This window comes from Leptodactylus fuscus, chromosome 1 (assembly GCF_031893055.1).
Source record: "Leptodactylus fuscus isolate aLepFus1 chromosome 1, aLepFus1.hap2, whole genome shotgun sequence".
Taxonomy (NCBI): domain Eukaryota; kingdom Metazoa; phylum Chordata; class Amphibia; order Anura; family Leptodactylidae; genus Leptodactylus; species Leptodactylus fuscus.
The window spans coordinates 8,617,910-8,638,691 of NC_134265.1; the positions used below are offsets into that span (position 1 = coordinate 8,617,910).

Genomic DNA, 20,782 nt, shown 5'->3' on the forward strand with positions numbered 1-20,782 from the left:
TTTTGGATGCCATGACACTTTTGCAGAGCTGAAAAGCCAGTGACCTGTGACCTTATTTTGGAAACTGCACCCCTGAAGGATTTCTCCAGGGGTACAAAGAGCATTTTTAACCCCCAAGTGTTGCTATAACTTATTATCCATAAATGAACACGAATCTGATTGTGAGAGGTGAAAATGATAAATTTTTCCAGGAATAAGTCATTTCAGTGCGTAATATGTTGTGCCCGCCTTGTATCAGAGATGAACGCTCTAAAAGCTGTTGTGCCCGGGATACCCGCTACCAGTTTTTGGAGTGTGCATCTCTGCTGACATAAGTTGGGCACAACATATCGGGCACTAAAATGGAGAAACCCTGGATAATTTTCATTTTTAACTTCTGCAGTGCTCCTATTAACCCCTTCCTAACAGAACAGGAGCACTGCAGATACTCTATATTCAGTAGACCGGGCACTTTCAGACGTAGGGATACCTATTGTGTATGTGTTTCACAGTAATTTTCTATTTTGAGAGCAGCTTCACACCAGCGCCCGATCTCCGTTATGCAGGTTTACGTTTCATGGCCGAGAAACTGGACAAGAGACGGAAAGCGGCAGGCAGTTTTCAAACCCATTCATGGGTTTGAAAAGTGTCCACCGGGGAGCGTCTTCTGCAGCGAAACAGTTTTATTTTATTTTTTTTAACCAGACACAAAGTCGGACAAGCAGGAGTTTGTGTCTGGTAAAAAAACCCCAAAAAAACGGTTAAGCCGCGGAGATCAGAAGACGCTCATGGGCGCTCACCGGCAGACAATGAATGTTGGTTTCTGTCTTCTGCTGACAGAAAACGGAAACCTGTATAACGGAGATCGGGTGCTGTTGTTAACCCGCCCTTATATGTATTATAGGGAAAGAAGTGATTTACAACTTTTATGTATTTTTTTAAACTTTTTTTTTTTCTTCACTATTTGCCTTCTATGGGAGATTCTATACATTGCTTGTCTATGACCAGCCGCAATAGTAATATAGCGATGGCATGCCTAGGAGCCTTCATTAGGTTTCCGGCTGTCATCGGAACAGGTCGACTCCTGCAACCTTAAATGTATGGGGCTGGTGGGGACCGGCCCCGGGGGCTAACTTTAAACTTTTTTTGGGTGGGGGGAAGAGGGCATCTCCTCTATTAACTCTTACAGCGGAGATGCCGAAGCTCGGGCCTGCGATCTCTGATTGCAGGCACAAGCTTCGGCATTACAGTGGAGGTGCTGGTTGGTATAGTGACTGCTCTGCAGATCGGCGCCATTACACTTACATACCCGGCATCCGGACCCGGCATACAGACACCAAGGCGAGTGTCGGGGCCTGCAGCATCGTCACGCTCCTGGCAGAGCACTGATGCCAGCCAATGAGAGAGAGCATTAACACCAGCCAATCAGAGAGCATTTATGGCAGCCAATCAGAGAGCATTTAGAGCAGTGAGCATCTACACGCTGCCGACGTCAGAAGTAGGAGGTGGTGATAATAATGGGACTCAACTCTTCTATTTATTACATGGGATTCCGTGTAGTGATTACATTGTCTCATCTTCTCTCCATTCAGGTTCCTACAATATAGAATCCTCTCAGTATCTTCTATATAAGAGAATATTCCTGATTGATCCATCAAGGATGGAAAGAGACAGGAACAAGATGGCGGAAAGTCTATTAAATCTCACCCTAGAGATCATCTACCAGCTTACTGGAGAGGTGAGAGATTCTGATGATGTCATCATGACATCATTCTTATCTATAGTAATAACAGATGATATGACTGGAGAGGTGATGGACTCTGGACATGTATGTAGTGAGATTTATTAATGTGTCTGCCCATATCCAGGATTACACAGTAGTGAAGAAGACCTCTAGTTGGTGCTATCAGGCTCCTGTGTATGATGGATATGGAAGAACCCTGAGCCCATTCCCGGGGCCTCCACCTCACCCCCTGATACAGGAGGAGATCAATGGACAGAAGATCCTAGAAGTCACCAACAAGATGCTGGAGCTGCTGACTGGAGAGGTGACACTGCTGGGAATGCTGGGACATTATACAGTAACTGGAGGGGTCGGGGTGATGACTGTATCATTGTGTTGTCAGCTTCCTATAAGGTGTCAGGATGTCGCTGTCTATTTCTCCATGGAGGAGTGGGAGTATTTAGAAGGACACAAGGATCTGTACAAGGAGGTGATGATGGAGGACCAGCAGCCCCTCACATCAGCAGGTAATAGACATGGCTATATACACATGGACTTCCATTATTTGTATGTACAGAATGAATTCAGTCCCTGTCTGTGTTTCCTACAGGTAGATCCAGTAAGAGGACAACACCGGAGAGATGTCCCAGTCCTCTTCTTCCACAGGATGATCAGGTAGATGGAGATATTCCCTATGATGTGTAGACGGGCTGTGAAGTCCTTGTGGTCAGTCTTGGGTTATCCAGCAGTATTAGATGGTTTATATTTGTGTAATGAGAGGTGGAGATGGAGGATAAAGCTGACCATAGACATTACTAGAGATGAGCGAGTAGTTAAATACTCGAGATTCGATTTGAGTAGACCTCAATATTCGACTACTCGATCGAATATCGAATCCCATTATAGTCTATGGGAATCAAATGCTCGTTTCAGGGGAAACCAATATTCGACAAATGGGAGTCACCAAGTCCACGAGTAGCAGGAGGGAATTGTTGAGGAGGAGCGAAGGACAGTGCGGTACTTGGGCAGGAGTGCGGTACTTAACATCAGATCACAATGTAGACTGCATATTTAACATTAGAGCAGTCTCCATTGTGGTTCGATCTTAAACTTTGGCTCGTCAAAGACGAGCCTCCTGCAGAACCAGCGTTGATTGGCTGAATGCTATACGCTGTATAGCATTCGGCCAATTCTTACTGCGAATAGCGAGTAGTAATCGATCGAGTATTTAGAATACCGTAGTATTTGATTGAATGCTACTCGCTCATCTCTAGACATTACATGTTGTCTGGATCTTCTCACAATCTTCTGGCTATGGAGACTGCTGGTTGGGATGAGGAGTCGAGAGACATCTTCAGAGATTTCTACTTAAATGATTCTTTATTTCCTCATGAGACAAGTAACACTGGATGTATCTGGTAGAATCTGATCTCCGCCACTGAAATATCCTGAAGCACATCTATCCATGCCGAGTATACATGTGTATAAGGTTCTTGTGGTTGTCATTGAGCCGTCATCTAATATCTATGTCCAGCTTCAGATTTGTTGCTATTTGGCTCAGATATTTGTATTGTCAGGTCATATTTGGTCATTATGGTAATTAATGATTTTTTTTCTCCACATCTCCAACATTTCTCTATGACTTCCCTATTTATCTGCTGATCTTTCCAATATTTTCCTTACAGCATTTCCATCAGGGTAAAGATCTGAGCAGTATTAATACTACAGAGCCCTATGTGAGTGGTGATGAGGAGTGTGAGGAGGACATTCCTACAGGGAACCGCCCAGGTGAGGAGTCACCACTATATAAAGCACAGAAGGGTCACCATCAGAACAGTACTGGTGCTGACAGAGGCCTGGTCACCACTCTAAGGAAAAAGGAGGCCGGTACCTTGTACCAGAAATGAAGCTTATGTGATGTATCTCTATGAAATGGCCACCACCCCTTTTCCTTAGTGCTGTGACTGGGTCGGCCCACTTCTTTCACCCACTACCAGCACCAATACAGTGACCTAGAGCAGTGGTGGCGTCTCCTGCCCCGCTTCATTACTATTCACTATCACTGACCTCCGTCTCAGCACAGTGAATACTAATGAAGTAGGCCGCGCTGCCGGCGTTTGCTGCCTGTGCCACTGACGTCACTTCTTCACACGGTCTGAAGCGTCTCAGGCAGCGGCAGCTCAGTGGGGAATATACTTATAAGGTTATGTTATTCAATAATAGTAACATCAGTTTTCTTCTTGTCAGACGACTGTACCAGGAGTTCAGTGGGACATCTGATATCTACAGATTATAAAGCAGAGGATCATGGTATCACCCAAGATCCATATGAAGAACATGCCATTACCCCAGATATACCTCAAGCTCTTCACAAGAAAGGTCTGTCTCCTAATTCATCACAGTCTATTAAGAGAAATATAGGATGCATGAGGAATGAGACCCATCACATAACTCACACAGGAAAAAAGCCATTTTCGTGCGCAGAATGTGGGAAATGTTTTGCTTGGAAATGTTCTTTATATGCTCATCGGAGAATTCACACAGGGGAGAAGCCATTTTCATGCCCAGAATGTGGAAAATGTTTTGCTCGGAAATCACATCTTCTTACACATCAGAAAATTCATACAGGGGAGAAGCCATATTCATGCCCAGTATGTGGGAAATGTTTTACTGAGAAATCACATCTTGTTAAACATCAGAGAATTCACACAGGGGAAAAGCCTTATTTATGCCCAGAATGTGGGAAATGTTTTACTGAGAAATCATATCTTGTTACACATCAGAAAATTCACACAGGGGTGAAGTCATATTCATGCCCAGAATGTGGGAAATGTTTTGTTCAAAAAACAGATCTTGTTAAACATCAAAGAACTCACACAGGGGAGAAGCCATATTCATGCCCAGAATGTGGGAAATGTTTTACTGAGAAATCACATCTTGTTACACATCAGAAAATTCACACAGGGGTGAAGTCATATTCATGCCCAGAATGTGGGAAATGTTTTGTTCAAAAAACAGATCTTGTTAAACATCAAAGAACTCACACAGGGGAGAAGACATATTCATGCCCAGAATGTGGGAAATGTTTTACGGTTAAAGCAAGTCTCGTTGTCCATCAAAGAACTCACACAGGGGAGAAGCCATATTCAGGCCCAGAATGTGGGAAATGTTTTATAGCTAAATTAAGTCTTGTTCAACATCAAAGAACACACACAGGTGTAATATAAAATTGAAAGAAAGCATGGGGAAGCCATTTTGTTTCAAATACATGAGGTCAGCTCAGGTAACCTTAAATTTGTATCAAGCAAATGTTATATTCTCAGCATTACTTCATAACCGCAGCTGTTATCGCTTCTATTCTAAGCAGTGGGCCACTTTCTTGGTAACCTTCCAATTGAGCTGGCCACTCTTGCAGAAGGATTTCCAAGAATGGTGATGGATAACTCGCAGCTGGTCTGTGCCAACTGCGGGCTCTCCAGGAATAACTCACCCACAAGTTATATAAGGTCGGTTGCACACCATGAAGCTTCAGTGTGCGCACTTGTTATCGATGCGGTACTGGGACGCCTTTACCTGACAATCCATATTGACCTGTCACTGAAGCTTGATGAGCACCGATCAGCATCAATGAGGCGTGGCAGTGTGGTAAGTAACTCCTGGATTATTTGCATAATAAACTATGTTAACTTGTTAAGTGTGTCTGGCCTGCGTCTTTTTCTTTATCACGGAATCCGGAGAACCCTGTCAATTTTGCAATACAACAGGAGAGCAGCTATTTTTATGTCCAGAATGTGGGAAATGTTTTACTCAGAAATCACACCTTGTTGAACATCAAATGAGTCACACGCTCCAACTATCGCCTTCCTGAATATCGATTTGAAAATATTCACGAAACTCCTTGCTAACCAGTGGACCTGATTAGCAACCTCAATCATTACTCTACCCCTACCCCCCTCCTCAGACTACATGCAGAGAAGCCCCTTGACTGTGTGGACTGGTCCTTCATGTTGGCCACGCTGAAGGCCTTTGCTTTTTTGGGAGCCTTTCTTATGGCGATCCAGTGCCTCTATTTTTTCCTGATGGTGGTAGTGAAGCACCCCCACTTGTGGTCTGTTCCCTTCCCATTCATTATGGGACATACCAAAGTTGTCCCCTCTCCCCCTTATCTTTGTCCTCTGTATTGAAATGCTGGTGGCCAGGATACAGCCCTCCTTTGATATTAAGGTCTCCCTTTTCACAAACTGGGTCCTCCTTACCTCCCCTCATACTATCCTGCTGTGAGTCATAGATGACTAGAACTATCTCTCCATCTATAAGATAAACTCCTTTAAAACCAAGGCACTGCCTATTAATATTCCCCAGGTTCTCCTGATTGTCCTCGGAAGTAACTACAATTTCCAATGGCAATTGGCTTTCCTTCGCTACCTGGAAATCCAGATCACTCGCTCCTACAGCTCTCTTTATTCTGCTAACTGCCCTAGTTTTTTCCGCGAGCTCCGGGCTTTCTTAGACAAGTGGAGCCTTTGCATATTTCCTTTCTGGGATACATTGCGGTGGTTAAGATGATGCTCCTCCAAAAATTGCTTTATTATTTGGCAACCCTGCCGGTAGCTGTTCCAGCACAAAACTATGTGGCTTACAGTGAGCTATTTTCCAGTTTATATGGAACACCAAGTGCCACCACATTCCCAGGTTGGTTATGTTGGTTGGGAGGGGACAAGGAAGTCTGGCTGTCCCACACATCCTTCACTACTATTGGGCAAGCCATCTGTGGAATATTCCTTTCTGGGTGGTGAAATGGAAATATTGTGGCTTGCACCTGTGCATCCCAACTCTCTTGTGGGCTGGCCTTCCCCCCTAACCCTCTTTCCCCCTCTCCTCCTGGGCCCCAAGACAGAATTTCAGGTTTTTATGAGGGGGGGGGGGGGGGAGTGCTGACGGCAGCCAAGCATCAGCGCAGAATGCTGCACCTGTGTTCTGTGCCGGGGGCCCCCAGAGGCTCTGTGGGCTCCGGCACTTGCCCCACTATGCCGTGTGCTGACGCCGGCCCTGGCTCTACTACATACACCTCACACACACAGCACAGCTACATAAACATCACACACATACGGCTCCGCTACATATGCGTCATACACACACAACTCTAATACATTCTCCTCACACACACAGCTCTGCAGAGACCTTTAATATCTGGTCATGTGACTCCTCCCACACCTGTGACCTCATCACAGGTCCTTGAGCAGACGGCTGCTGTACTCGAGGTAAGTGCTCGCTCTCAGCCCTTCGCATACATTCAGTCTCCCTCCTCGTGGCCCCCGCACACTATAATATCCTCCTTGTGGACCCCACACACTATAATGTCCTCCTTGTGGCCCCCACACACTATAACGTCCTCCTTGTGGCCCTGGGAAGGAGATTCACCTTCCAGCAATGACCCTAAACCTCCAGCCCGAGCTCCAGTGAATGGTTTCGATCACAGAATATTCCGCTCTTAGAACGGCCCAGTCACAGTCCAGACCTAAATCCCATTGAGCATCTGTGGCAAGACATGAAAATTGCTGCTCACAGACGCTCCATCCAATCTGGCTGCAAAGAAGGGGCAGAAATCTCATCTCTAGATGTGCAAAACTGGTAGAGACCGAGCCCAAAAGACTTGTAGCCAAAGGCGGCTCTACAAAGTATTGCTATAGGGGTGTGAAGACTTTTACAAGCCCCTGTATCGGTGTTAGATCTCTGGATGGAACATTCTCCGGGACACTCATTCCTCTCATGTCCCTACAGCGGGGCCCATTCTCTACGTCCTCTATACCATCATGTAAGATTCTGCTCATTTCAGTAAATCACAAACCTACAGATTCCCGTTGGCCACTTTCTCCTCTGCGTTAGTCACTTGTTGCACGTTGCGTACTAGGCTGTAATACTTCCTCTTCTGTCAGGGTCAGGGAGGACTGTACAGTTAGTTCCAGTGTGCTGGTAATATCAGGGGCCGAGTGTCTTCACCTCTATGGCCAGTAGATTGTAGTCCAGACAGAAATGTGGGAGATCTATCTGTGACAGTTGTGGCTGTTCCAAGAGATCGATGGACGAACCATCACTTGTTGTGACTGAAGCTGCAGGGAAAGTCAGTGTCATCTTTACAAGTGTCAGCTCCATATCTTTGGACTCTTTCTCACCTTTTTGAGGTTTTTTTTCCCCCCTTCTTAGTGGATATCACTGCTCATTCTACTAGAGCTGCTGGAGCCTCTTGGGCTGTTCGGCATCAGGTTTTGGTTCTTCCAGATCTAGTTTGTGTTGCAACACCCCAATCAGCACTGATCACCCCTCAGCCAGTACGCTTGAGGCTGATCAAAATCTCCCATGGCAGACTAGGCCAGCTCCTTCCACTGCTCTAACCTAATTCCATGGGGTCAGAGATTTCTGCTGGAACATAGGAGCCCTCTAGTTATAGCTGTACCTGCAACTTGTTGCTGTGGCCCCGGCAGAGGAGGCAGAGTGTCTCTCAGTATTGTGAGAGAGTGAAGGGTGTAGTCTGGAAAGACAAGTATATTCCAGCCAGGCAGCTAAAGGGTGTTTGGTAAAGACTCACATCAGGGAGGTCAGCTCACTAATCAGGTCCTAATAACAGTCTTTGTGTGAAGACTAGCAGTGTGCCTGTAAGGATTGGAGTCAGGGTCAGGCAGTGCAAAGTGACACAGCTGGGAAAGCAACACTGTGCAACTAATGACAAAAGGGGTCATAGGCCCTGAGGCTAGAACTATGCTGTAGATCTGAGATGAGGCAGACCAATGCACTTCCTAATTGAAGTGCGCCTGCCACGTCTCCTACGCTACTGTCTAGGCGGCTAGGGTCAGGGAAGAGGAGGCCCTGAAAGAGCTAGGGACTGGAGTCACGGGGGTCACACCTAAACAGAATGCAATGCAAAACCAAAGACAAAATAGCATGGAACAAGGGAGGACAACAAGTCCCAGCAAAAACACAGAAGAGAAGGCGAGGTCGGACGAGCAAGAGGTCAAGCCAGGAGATAGGAATAAAGTACCAAATCAGAGGACAAGGAATAGTCAAATACAAGCCGGGTATACAAAACCAATAAACAGACTGAAAGACACACAGACTGGAAATCTGACAGAGCAGGAGACCAGGAAACACTAAGTGAATGGCTGGCAAGGATCCATGCCTGGGTGGGGTTTAAATAGCAGCAGAGAAAGCACACCCACAACACCTGTGATGGCTAATGGCATGGAAAACTGAGAGCAAGGAAAAGATTTAACCCATAATCACCTAAGCACAACCAATAGAACTCCTAACACGTCTCCCAGGGAGGCGCCGCGCAGCAAGGAGACCGTGGCGACTCCGTATCCTGACAGTGACACCACACTGACAGAGTTGAACTGTCCAGACCGGACCTCCAAAGCAGGTACTGTGCCACCCGTTGTTGTTGCCAAGGTGGGAGACTGGTAGCCAGTCTCCTGTATAGTCAGGAAAAAGTTTCCTTACGTTTAAGTTAGTTTCTTAGCCGAGAAGGGTTTTGTTTTGTTTATTCTGTGGCTTTGCAAAAGCAGTGTATGCGCTACATGTGAATAAAGCCTGAACTTGTGTGCAGTCCAGTGTCTGTGTCCCTGTTTCCTGCACTGCTACAAGCATCTACCTGAGCGATTCCCCACATATGGTGAAGGATGCAGGCATAAATGCAGTGAAACATACACAAGCTGAAATAGAAAGCCACAGCTATGGAGGAGATTGTGAAACAGCTGATACTGGCTAATCAGCAGCAACAAGAGACTAACAGGCTGTGCAGCAGAGACATGCAGAGGCCTGTCAGCAGCAGCAGCAAGCTAATGCAGCGCAACAGTAGACCAACCGTCTTTTGGCCAAGCAGATGTCCATGTTGCTGGCTGCTCAGTAAAAGACCGACCCAGCAAAGCCAGAGCGGGATGCCAGAAAAGAGGTCCGTAAAGTGCTGACCAAGATGATGTTAGAGGATGACGTAGAGGCCTATCTGACTGGGTTTGAAAGAGTGGCCACCCGTGAGAGACTTCCACCGCAGCTCTGGGCAGAGGTGTTGGCTCCTTTCTTAGTTGCTGAGCCCCAGTAAGCTTATTTTTCGACCTGAGTGAACAGGATACATGTGATTACCAGTGCATGAAGGCAGAATGTCCGGGCTCAAAGAGTCCATGATTGTGAATACCAGGAGGCGTTACCACCAAGGTCACAAATGCACCACCTTGTACAACTTGTCCGGAAGTGGCTCCAGCCATAGACATTGACCCCAACGCAGATTGTGGAGCGGGTTGTCGTAGACCGGTACCTGAGGTCTTTACTGGGTAAGATCCAGAGGTGGGTGGGGCATGGTGACCCAAGAAACACCAATGCATTGGTGGGGTTGGTGGAGCGATATTGCGCCCCCAAATCCTACAAACTCTCAAGGCCCAGAGGGCCAATTTATCTCGGCTCCCCAGGATAAGGTAGCGATCCAGGGCAGAAGGACTGTCCTCTGCTGGGAGTGCCACGAGCCGGGCCATGTTGCGGTTAATTGTCCCCATGCCACTGAACCCATTGACTGCAGCCTGGGTTGGAGGGTGTCCCTCTATGCTGCACCTGTATACACTTCTGCCACCCCAGACACTGTTGATGAGTGCTACCTATGCCAGGTGACCGTGGCTGGGTGCTTAGTGGTGGCACTACTGGATTCTGGCAGTCGGGTGACCTTTGTTAATGGGAACTATGTTGACCACGGGACTGTCACTGGAAGCACAGTCGGGGTCCTGTGCATACATGGAGATATAAAGGTCTATCCAACCATGATTGTCTACATCCAGACCCCCTGTGGAGAGAGTCAACATGAGGTAGTGGTTGTTAAGAACTTGCCCCATGACCTCATTCTGGGACAGGACTTTCCCCTATTTTGGACTCTGTGGTGGGGGAAGCAAGGGTCAGAGGATTCAACCCCTGGGTTGCTGGAGTTGGCACATAAACAACCAGAGAATCAGTGGGATCAGTTGCAGCTTTCTGTCCTACTTGGAGCAGCTATTAAAAAGCTAAGTATTAAGCGAGTGTGGGAGCTTGCAAGTGCGGTTTGTTCCTAAGTGTGGTTTGGTCTAAGTGTGACTTAATATTAAGTGACTTTAGATTCAGGGACTTTACAGGGAAAACCCTTTTATTTTTTATTTGAATTTGTGTGTTTTGCTGTAATATTCCCCATCAGGTAAGATGAGCTCCATACTTACCAATGCTGTCCAGTGTGCATCTTGCAACATGTATGCTCTGCTTGAGCAGCCGCTTGAGGGGGCATACTGTTGTGAAAGATGCAATCACATTGCACATTTGGAAGCCCAGATCATGGATCTAAATGGGCGAATTGAAACACTGCGATCCATTGGTAACTTGGGAAGGAGTTTGATGCTCACAGAGCAGCATCTCATTGGGGCAAGTGCAGAGGAGGATGGTAGCATGGAGGTGCAGGAACTTGAGGCAGCTAGCTGGGTGACAGAAAGCAGCGGGGTAGAGGGAAGAGTGCCAGGGAGGTTAGTCCTGAACTGGCACACCCCAACAAGTTTGCTAAATTGGCAGATGAGGGGGATGTTAGTACAGGGGTAACATTGCTGCAGCACGATACTTCTGAAAGTCAGGGGAATGTCTGCTCCAGTAAGAAGGGAGATAGGAGCGCAGAGAAGACTAGACAGGTGCTGGTAGTGGGAGATTCAATTATTAGGGGAACAGATAGGGCAATCTGTCACAAAGAGCGGGATCGTTGTACGGTGTGTTGCCTTCCTGGCGCTCGAGTTCGACATATCGCGGATCGGGTTGACAGATTACTGGGTGGGGCTGGTGTGGATCCAGCGGTCATGGTGCACGTTGGCACAAATGACAAAGTTAGCGGTAGGTGGAAGGTCCTTAAAAATGATTTCAGGGATTTAGGGAGCAAGTTGAAGGCAAAGACCTCCAGGGTAGTATTCTCAGAAATACTGCCTGTTCCACGAGCCACACAGGAAAGGCAGCAGGAGATTAGGGAGGTAAACAAGTGGCTCAAGAGTTGGTGTAGGAAGGAGGGGTTTGGGTTCCTGGAGAACTGGGCCGACTTTGCTGTGGGCTACAGGTTCTATGCTAGGGATGGGCTGCATCTCAATGGGGAGGTGGCAGCTGTGCTGGGGGAGAAGATGGCTAGACGGTTGGAGGAGTGTTTAAACTAGGTACTGGGGGGGAGGGTAACAGATGTAGAGGGCAAGAGAGTGTAGAAATGGAAAGAGGGCTAGATACTGAAACTGGGGGTGGAGCAGGGGTTCGGGTTAGAGCAGTCAGTAGGCAGTGGAAGAGTAGGGAAGATAAATCTATGAAATATCTGTATATTAAGGCCCGAAGTCTTACTAACAAGATGGAGGAACTAGAAGTGATGATGTTGGAAGACAATTATGACATGGTGGGGGTAAGTGAGACATGGCCGGACTCTAGCTATGGCTGTAAATATACAGGGGTACAGTATGTTTAGGAAGGAGCGTACAAATAGGAAAGGGGGAGGGGTTTGCTTATACATAAAAACCGGCCTTAAGCCAGTCCTGCGTGAGGACATCTGAGAGGAAAATGACTATGTGGCATCTTTATGGGTGGAAATTACAGGAGGAACAAAGAATAATAAAATACTGATAGGGGTTTGTTATAAATCTCCAAATATAATGGAAGAAGCTGAAAATCTACTAATAAAACAAATAGATGAGGCCGCAAAGCAGAATAAAGTCATTATTATGGGGGATTTCACCGACCCAGATATCACCTGGGGGGCAGAAACCTGCAGGACCAATAAAGGGAACAGGTTCTTGTCAGTAATAAAAGACAATTACCTATCGCAACTAGTGCAGGGCCCAACAAGAGGCGAGGCACGACTAGACCTAATTGTAACAAATGAACCTGACACACTATCAAAAGTGGAGGTTGGGGGACATCTGGGTAATAGTGACCATAACATAATAAGTTTTCTTGTACACATTGAGAAGACGTTCATTAGAGGGGGTACAAAAACACTAAACTTCAGGAAGGCAAAATTTAACCAGCTGAGAGAGGAGCTTAGCAGCATAAACTGGGACAATGTCCTCAACGTGACGGGACACAAACTAAATGGGACATTGTCAAAAATACACTAAATAAGAGCACTAGAAAACACATACCATATGGGAATAAGCGGGCCAGAAATCATAGAAAACCAATATGGCTAACTAAAACGGTACAGAATGCAATGAGGGGTAAAAAGGAAGCATTTAAAGTACTAAAACAAGAGAGTAGCGACACAGCATTAAAAAACTATAAGGAGAAAAATAAAGTGTGGAAAAAAACAAATAAAGGAGGCGAAGATTGAGGCTGAGAGAAAAATTGCCAAGGAAAGTAAAAGTAATCCAAAATTATTCTTCAATTACATAAATAATAAGAGAATAAAAACTGACAATGTGGGTACTCTCAAAAATAATCTGGGTGTAATGGTGGAGGAGGATGAGGAAAAAGCACAATTATTAAATGCCTTCTTCTCTACAGTGTTTACACAAGAAAATCCATTGGCCAACAACATGATTAGGGGTAATGTTAACTCTCAATTACATGTCACCTGCTTAACCCAGGAAGAAGTGCAGCGCCGCCTGCAAAACACTAAAATAGAGAAATCACCCGGTCCAGATGGAATACACCCCTGAGTTCTGAGGGAATTAAGCATGGTTATAGATAGACCCTTGTATCTAATATTTAAGGATTCAGTAATGACTGGGTCTGTACCACAGGATTGGCGAATAGCAAATGTGGTGCCAATTTTCAAAAAGGGGTGTAAAAGGGAACCTGGAAACTATAGGCCAGTAAGTTTAACTTCTGTGGTGGGAAAGATATTTGAGGGCTTTCTAAGAGATGCTATCCTGGAGTATCTCAATGTAAATAATCTTATAACACCCAATCAGCATGGGTTTATGAGGAATCGGTCCTGTCAGACTAATCTGATCAGCTTCTATGAGGAGGTCAGTTCAAGACTGGACATGGGTAATGCAGTGGACGTGGTGTATCTGGACATGGGTAATGCAGTAGACGTGGTGTATCTGGACATGGGTAATGCAGTGGACGTGGTGTATCTGGACTTTTCAAAGGTTTTTGATACTGTTCCACATAAACGGTTGGTATGCAAAATGAGATTGTTGGGACTGGGGGAAAATATATGCATTTGGGTTAGCAACTGGCTCACTGATAGGAAACAGAGGGTACTTGTTAATGGTAAATATTCAGACTGGGCCACAGTCTAGATCCTCATGACAAGGACATAGTTATGCCTCTATACAAATCACTGGTACGGCCACACTTAGAATATTGTGCGCAATTTTGGGCCCCAATATACAAGAAAGACATAAGTGAACTTGAAAAAGTACAAAGACGGGCAACCAAAATGATTAGGGGAATGGGTGGACTGGAAGACAACGAGAGGTTAATAAACTTGGGGTTATTCAGTTTAGAGAAAAGATGTCTACGGGGAGATCTAATAACAATGTACAAATACATGAAGGGACAATACAAAGAACTTTCTAAGCATATTTTACTCCTAGGCCAGTGACAGTGACAAGAGGACATCCTCTACGTCTGGAGGAGAGGTTTCACCAGAAACATAGAAGGGGATTCTTCACAGTAAGAACAGCGAGGCTCTGGAAGTCTCTGCCCCAGGAAGTGGTGATGGTGAATTCATTAAACAAGTTCAAAGAGGGCCTGGATGCCTTTCTTGAAGAGAAAAATATAACAGGTTATGGTCTATAGATTTTAAGGACATGTTGATCCAGGGTTTTATACTGACTGCCAGATTTGGAGTCGGGAAGGAATTTTTTCCCCTGAAATAGGGCAATTGGCACGAGCCTCATGGGGTTTTTTGCCTTCCCCTGGATCAACACTGTAGGGGATTGTAGGGTTATAGGTTGGACTTGATGGACTAATGTCTTTATCCAACCTCATCTACTATGTATGTAACTATGTGCTAGGGGGTCACCTAGGTGCCACAAAAGCGCTGGACCGCATATTGCAGCGTTTTTATTGGCCGGGGGTATATCATGAGGTTAAAGTGTTTTGTGAAACATGTCCAGAGTGTCAGTTGCATGCCCCCATGGCACATTTTCGAAGCCCCCTGGTACCTCTGCCCATTATTGAGGTGCCCTTTGATAGGATTGCCATGGACTTGGTAGGTCCTTTAGTTAAGTCCACTTGAGGGCATCAGCATATTTTGGTAGTCATGGACTAGGCTACCCAATATCCTGAAGCCATCCCTCTATGGCACACATCAGCAAAATTGATAGCCAAAGATTTGTTCGCCATGTTTTGCCGAGTGGGACTACCCAAGGAGATTCTCACAGATCAGGGTACCCCGTTCATGTCTAAAGTCACCAGGGAATTGTGTAAACATTTTAATATCAAACAGTTGCGTACATCTGTAAACCATCCCCAGACAGACGGGTTAGTAGAACGGTTTAACAAAACCTTAAAAAATATGCTGAAAAAGGAGGTGAGCAAGGATGGAAAAGACTGGGATGTTCTGTTACCCTATTTGATGTTTGCCATCCGTGAGGTACCGAAGGCTTCCACTGGGTTTTCCCCTTTGGAGTTGGTTGCAGCAGACATCCTAGGGGTCTCTTGGACATCGCCAAAGAGACGTGGGAGCAAGAACCCACCCCCCACAAAAGTGTTATTGAACATATTGCTGGTATGCAGGACAGGATAGCGGCAGTCATGCCCATGGTTAGAGAACATCTGCAGGAGGCCCAAAAGGCTCAGAGCCGTGTTTACAATAGGTTGGCGAGGGTAAGGACTAGAGATGAACGAATAGTAAAATATTCGATGTTCATTATTCGTTTCGAATAGCATCTCAATATTGGACTATTCGAACGAATATCGAACCCCATTATAGTCTATGAGAGAAAATGCTTTGTTTCAGGGGATCCCACTATTCGACTCAGGAGGGTCACCAAGTCCAGCAGGGGAAGCATGTCTGGGGGCATCTAACACAACAAAGACCCTCTATTACCCCACTATCACAGCCTAACAACTACACACTTTCCACATTCAAAAAAACCTCTATCAAAGTGGGAAAATACCTGGAAACCTTCTTTACTCCCCAAATGGATCGACGTAAACCCAAATTTAAGCTCAACAAACATCAACAACCACCCCTTTAAATCACGTTGCCCATGACAACTACAGATGGAATAGATAATGGGAAATCCTTCAGTCCCCACCCTGAACTGTCATTGTGGATGTGTGTGATGTGTTAAGACCTTCCAAAATTCACATTTATGGCCCTTAACGTGAGCCCTTCCAAACAAAGTTACAGGCCTTTAAGCATAGCTACCAGCAGAGATTGAGGTCCTTTAGGTGACTTCAGCCTCTACCTGCAGAGTTTTAGGCCCTTTAACTTAGTTCAGCCTTGCACCAGCAGAGATTTGTTGGCCCTTTGGGTGAATTGAGCCTTTAAAAAGCAGTGTTTTTGGCTGTTGGAGTGAGTAGACACTCTAACCAGCAGAGTTGGGGGTATCAGGGTGGATTGACACTCTAACCAGCAGAGTTGGGGGGGAATCAGGGTGGATTGACACTCTAACCAGCAGAGTTGGGGTATCAGGGTGGATTGATCCTAGTAGGATCAGAATTGTGCAGCGCTGATGGAGGAGGAGTATGAGGAGGAGGAATTGTAGAGGGTGAGCACACACATGCAACTTCATGTCGGGGTGCTTGACACCGGTGGACATGAAAATGAAGGGTCTATCCAGTGGCTGTTCATTTTTATGAGCATCAGCCGGTCAGAACTTTCAACTGACAGCCGGCTGCGCTTATCCGTAATTATGCCACCGGCAGCGCTGAAGACCCTTTCGGAAAGCACGCTGGCGGCAGGGCAGGAAAGGATCTCCAATGCGTACAGCGCAAGTTCCAGCCACAAATCCAACTTGGTAACCCAATAAGTATAGGCCGCAGAGGGATCGGAGAGGACAGGGCTGGGGTCGGCCAGGTACTCCCGCAACATGCGCCTATACTTATCCCTCCTGGTGACACTAGGCCCCTCAGTGGTGGTACTTTGGCGAGTGGGTGTCATTAACGTGTCCCAGACCTTGGAGAGTGTGCCCCTGCCGGGTGTGGACCAGATGACAGTTTGTCGCCTGTTGGAGGAACTCTCCTGTGTGCCGCCAACGACAGTTGATGGAAACATCTCCATCATATTCTGCACCAGTTGCTTGTGGCAATCACTAATGCGACTGTCCCTCCCCTCTACCGGAATAAAATTACAAACATAATTTTTATACCGGGGGTCGGGGATTTAAAAAATCCAGTAGTTGTTGCTCTCCAGGATTTTGACAATGTGTTTGTCAGTTGCAAAGCACTCCAACATGTATTCAGCCATGTGTGCCAGTGTGTTACATGGCGTCACTTGGCTGCCCCCACCGGAATGGTCACTCCATTTCCTCCTCCTCCATTTCGCCCCATCCGCGCTGCAGCAATGGGACACAATGAACTTTCCCTTTAGCCTCCTGTGTGACAATAAGATCATCTGCCACTTCCTCCTCCTCCCTCAATATACGCTGTGAAGTGGACAGGAGTGTGCCATGACTATCCTGCTGGGATGTTTCAGCTCCTATGCCCAACTCCTCAGCGTCCAATGCGTTATCCCTGATGGCGATTCTCACATCACACAAAGGAGCGGGATTGTTACACTCACGAGTGCATCGTCACAGCTGACCCTCTTGGTGGACTCCTCAAAGGCACGCAAGATCTCGCATAAGTCTGCCATCCATGGCCACTCATGGTGCAGAAGCTGCGGGAGCTGACTCTGAGGAACCCTTGGGTTTTGGAGATGGTACTCCATCAAGGGTCTCTGCTGCTCACAGACTCTGCTCAACATGTGGTACGTCGAGTTCCAGCGTGTGGGGATGTCGCACAACAGCCGGTGTTCTGGCAGATGGAGGCGTTGCTGTAGGCTTCGGAGGCTAGCAGCGGCTACTGTAGACTTGCGAAAGTGGGCGCACAAGCGCCACACTTTCACCAGTAGCTCTGGTAAATTGGGGTACGTTTTTAAAAAACGTTGCACCACTAAATTGAAAATGTAGGCCAGGCATGGAACGTGTTGGAGGTTGGCAAGCTCCAGAGCCGCTACCAGGTTGCGGCCTTTATCACACACGACCATGCCTGGGCCCAGGTGCAGCGGCGAAAACCATGTTGCCGTCTAATCGAGGAGGGCATCCCTCACCTCGGAGGCAGTGTGCTGTCTGTCCCCCAAGTTGATGAGCTTCAGCACGGCCTGCTGACGTTTCCCCATGCCAGTGCTGCAGTGTTTCCAGCATAGGGTGGTGGTTCAGAGCCCCTGCCAGGAATGTTGAGCGGGGAAATGAGCTAGACCACCCAAGTTTGTGACCGGGTCCTAGCCTCAACTAGCACTCCAACATGTATTCAGCCATGTGTGCCAGAGTGTTACTTGGCATGAATTCGCTGCCCCCACCGGAATGCTCACTCTCCATTTCCTCCTCCTCCTCCATTTCGCCCCACCGCGCTGCAGTAATGGGACGCAATGAACTTCCCCGTTAGCCTCCTGTGTGACAATGAGATCTGCCAATTCATCCTCCTTCTCCTCTTCCTCCGTCAATATACGCTGTGAAGCGGACAAGAGTGTGCCATGACTATCCTGCTGGGATGTTTCAGCTCCTATGCCCGACTCCTCAGCGTCCAATACGTTATACCTGATGGCGATGAGAGATTCTCGTATCACACACAGGAGGGGGATTGTGACACTCACAATTGCGTCATCACAACTGACCCTCATAGTTGACTCCTCAAAGACACGCAAGATCTCGCATAAGTCTGCCATCCATGGCCACTCATGGTGCAGAAACTGCGGGAGCTGACTCTGAGGAACCCTTGGGTTTTGGAGATGGTACTCCATCAAGGGTCTCTGCTGCTCACACACTCTACTCAACATGTGGTACGTCGAGTTCCAGCGTGTGGGGGCGTCGCACCTCAGCCGGTGTTCTGGCAGATGGAGGCGTTGCTGGAGGCTTCGGAGGCTAGCAGCGGCTACTGTGGACTTGTGAAAGTGGGTGCACAAGCACCGCACTTTCACCAGTAGCTCGTCTACATTGGGGTATGTTTTCAAAAACCATTGCACCACTAAATTGAACACATGGACCAGGCATGGAACGTGTCGGAAGTTGGCAAGCTCCAGAACCGCTACCAGGTTGCGGCCGTTATCACACACGACCATGCCTGGGCCCAGGTGCAGCGGCGAAAGCCATGTTGCCGTCTCATCGAGGAGGGCATCCCTCACCTCAGAGGCAGTGTGCTGTCTGTCCCCCAAGTTTATGAGCTTCAGCACGGCCTGCTGACATCTCCCCACGCCAGTGCTGCAGCGTTTCCAGCTGGTAGCTGGGTTCATTGTGATGGAAGAGGAGGATGGTGGTTCAGAGCCCCTGCCAGGAATGTTGGGCGGAGAAATGAGGTAGACCGCCCCAGATTGTGACCTGCTCCCAGCCTCAACTACATTCACCCAGTGTGCAGTCAGTGAAATGTAGCGTCCCTGTCCGCATGCACTTGTCCACGCATCTGTGGTCAAGTGGACCTTTGTGCAAATCGCGGAACTTAGGGCCCGCCGGATGTTGCGTGACATGTGCTGGTGCAAGGAGGGGACGGCACAGTGTGAGAAGTAGTGACGGCTAGGGACGGCATAGCGAGGTGCCACACTTGCCATCAGGTCACGGAAGGCCTGAGTTTCAACAAGCCGGAATGGCAACATCTCCTGGGCCAGCAGTTTGGAGATGTGCGCGTTTAAGGCTTGTGTATGGGGATGGGTAGCGCTGTATTTTTGCCTGCGCTCAAAAGTCTGGGAGATGGTGGGTTGGTTTGAGGAGGCGCATGATGGTACAGGAGAAGGACGTAAGGCAGGAGAAGGAGCTGAGGGAGGAAAAGGGGAGGATGAGGGAGAAGTCCCCAAAGTGGTGGAGGGAGATGTGGAGGTTTCCTGGATGCTGGTCTGGACTGCAGCGCCAGCACTGGCAAGAGTGGGAGAGGCAGTGGCGGCAAGGCCAGACGACAATAGTACAGCGTTTGCACTGAGCCACTGAGCCCAGTGCTTGCCTTCCAAATGACGGCGCATGGCAGTGGTTGTGAGGTTGCTCTTTTCAGAGCCCCTACTCAGTTTTGAGTTGCAGAGTGTGTAAACGGCACTATATTTGTCCGTAGCACAGACAAATAAAAATTCCACACCACCGAAGACCATGGCCTCGATGTGGGAGTTTTTCTAGGCTGGCTACAAGAGGGAATATTTTGGGCCCTGCTGGCTGTGGCCTGGCTTCGGTGAAGCAGCTGTCCTCTGCCTCTAGACATGCCTCTGCCTCTAGCCACCCTCTTTGGTGCTGCACTTCCCTCCACATCTCCACTGCTCTGCCCGCTTGACATCCGCCCTGTCCAGGTCGGGTCAGTGGCCTCATCCTCCACCACCTCCTCTTCCGAATCCTCCAACGGCTCCTCCTCCTCCTCTTGCACAACGGCAACAGGCTGCCCTGATGGCAACTGTGTCTCGTCATCGTCGTCACTGAGGGACGATTGCTGGTCAACAACAACAACCGGAGATAACGGATGCTCCAGTGTTTGTGCATTAGGGAACTCATCTGTTACCTCTGGTGATTTAGGACGTGGTGGGACAGAGAGAGGGACAGTGAATGGAGCTGAAAACAGCTCCTGGGAGGTGGGATTAGGTTGCTGGGAAGATTGGGCATGTTGTGAGGAAGGAGGAGCAGTCTGTTGGGTAGACGGAGGAGTTGAGGTAGAGGCTGATTGGCTGGTGGAGAATGTGCTGGAAGCATTGTCCGCCAGCCATTGTAACACCTCGGTGCTCGGGCCTACTTAGGTTTGTACTCTGCAGCCTACTCAATGTGGTCATCAAGCCAGGGACTGTGGAGAACCGTAATGCTTGCTGCCGCAGAGCTGTAGGCGCAGTAGACGCTGTTGGTTGAGCGCAACCTTGCTGAACATCTGCATTTCCACGCCCCCGTCCTCGTCCCCTTGTGCTAGCTTTGTGCATTTTGGATGTACTATTCCCTTTTTGATGGT

At 47.8% G+C, this 20,782-nt stretch overlaps 3 protein-coding genes across 3 annotated transcripts in view; 2 read left to right on the forward strand and 1 right to left on the reverse strand.

The window, feature by feature from the left end:
• The window catches only part of LOC142191151 (uncharacterized), a 1,229,165-nt gene that overhangs the window by 79,528 nt on the left and 1,128,855 nt on the right, over nt 1–20,782 (reverse strand). The gene's annotated exons all lie outside the window — the stretch shown is intronic.
• LOC142189935 (uncharacterized) overlaps nt 1,462–20,782 on the forward strand; it is a 91,925-nt gene continuing 72,604 nt past the window's right edge. The window contains exons 1-6 of the mRNA XM_075262261.1: nt 1,462–1,717; nt 1,848–2,027; nt 2,106–2,229; nt 2,313–2,401; nt 3,388–3,490; nt 3,950–4,081. Of these exons, the coding sequence (XP_075118362.1) occupies nt 1,640–1,717; nt 1,848–2,027; nt 2,106–2,229; nt 2,313–2,401; nt 3,388–3,490; nt 3,950–4,081 (706 nt within the window). The 5' untranslated portion in view covers nt 1,462–1,639. The remainder of the gene's footprint in view (nt 1,718–1,847; nt 2,028–2,105; nt 2,230–2,312; nt 2,402–3,387; nt 3,491–3,949; nt 4,082–20,782) is intronic.
• Nucleotides 4,129–6,268, forward strand: LOC142207910 (uncharacterized). The gene is made up of 3 exons (XM_075276714.1): nt 4,129–4,918; nt 5,067–5,347; nt 6,020–6,268. Exons 1-3 carry the CDS (start codon nt 4,129–4,131, stop codon nt 6,266–6,268), a joined length of 1,320 nt encoding a protein of 439 aa, XP_075132815.1.

What these genes read in the sequence shown, in the direction of transcription:
- LOC142207910 (XM_075276714.1), top strand. Translation starts at nt 4,129, where the DNA reads ATGAGGAATGAGACCCATCACATAACTCACACAGGAAAAAAGCCATTT. An exon ending in ACATCAAAGAACACACACAG is followed by an intron (nt 4,919 to 5,066) that starts GTGTAATATAAA and finishes TTCTATTCTAAG; the next exon opens with CAGTGGGCCACTTTCTTGGT. An exon ending in CAATGAGGCGTGGCAGTGTG is followed by an intron (nt 5,348 to 6,019) that starts GTAAGTAACTCC and finishes TCCATCTATAAG; the next exon opens with ATAAACTCCTTTAAAACCAA.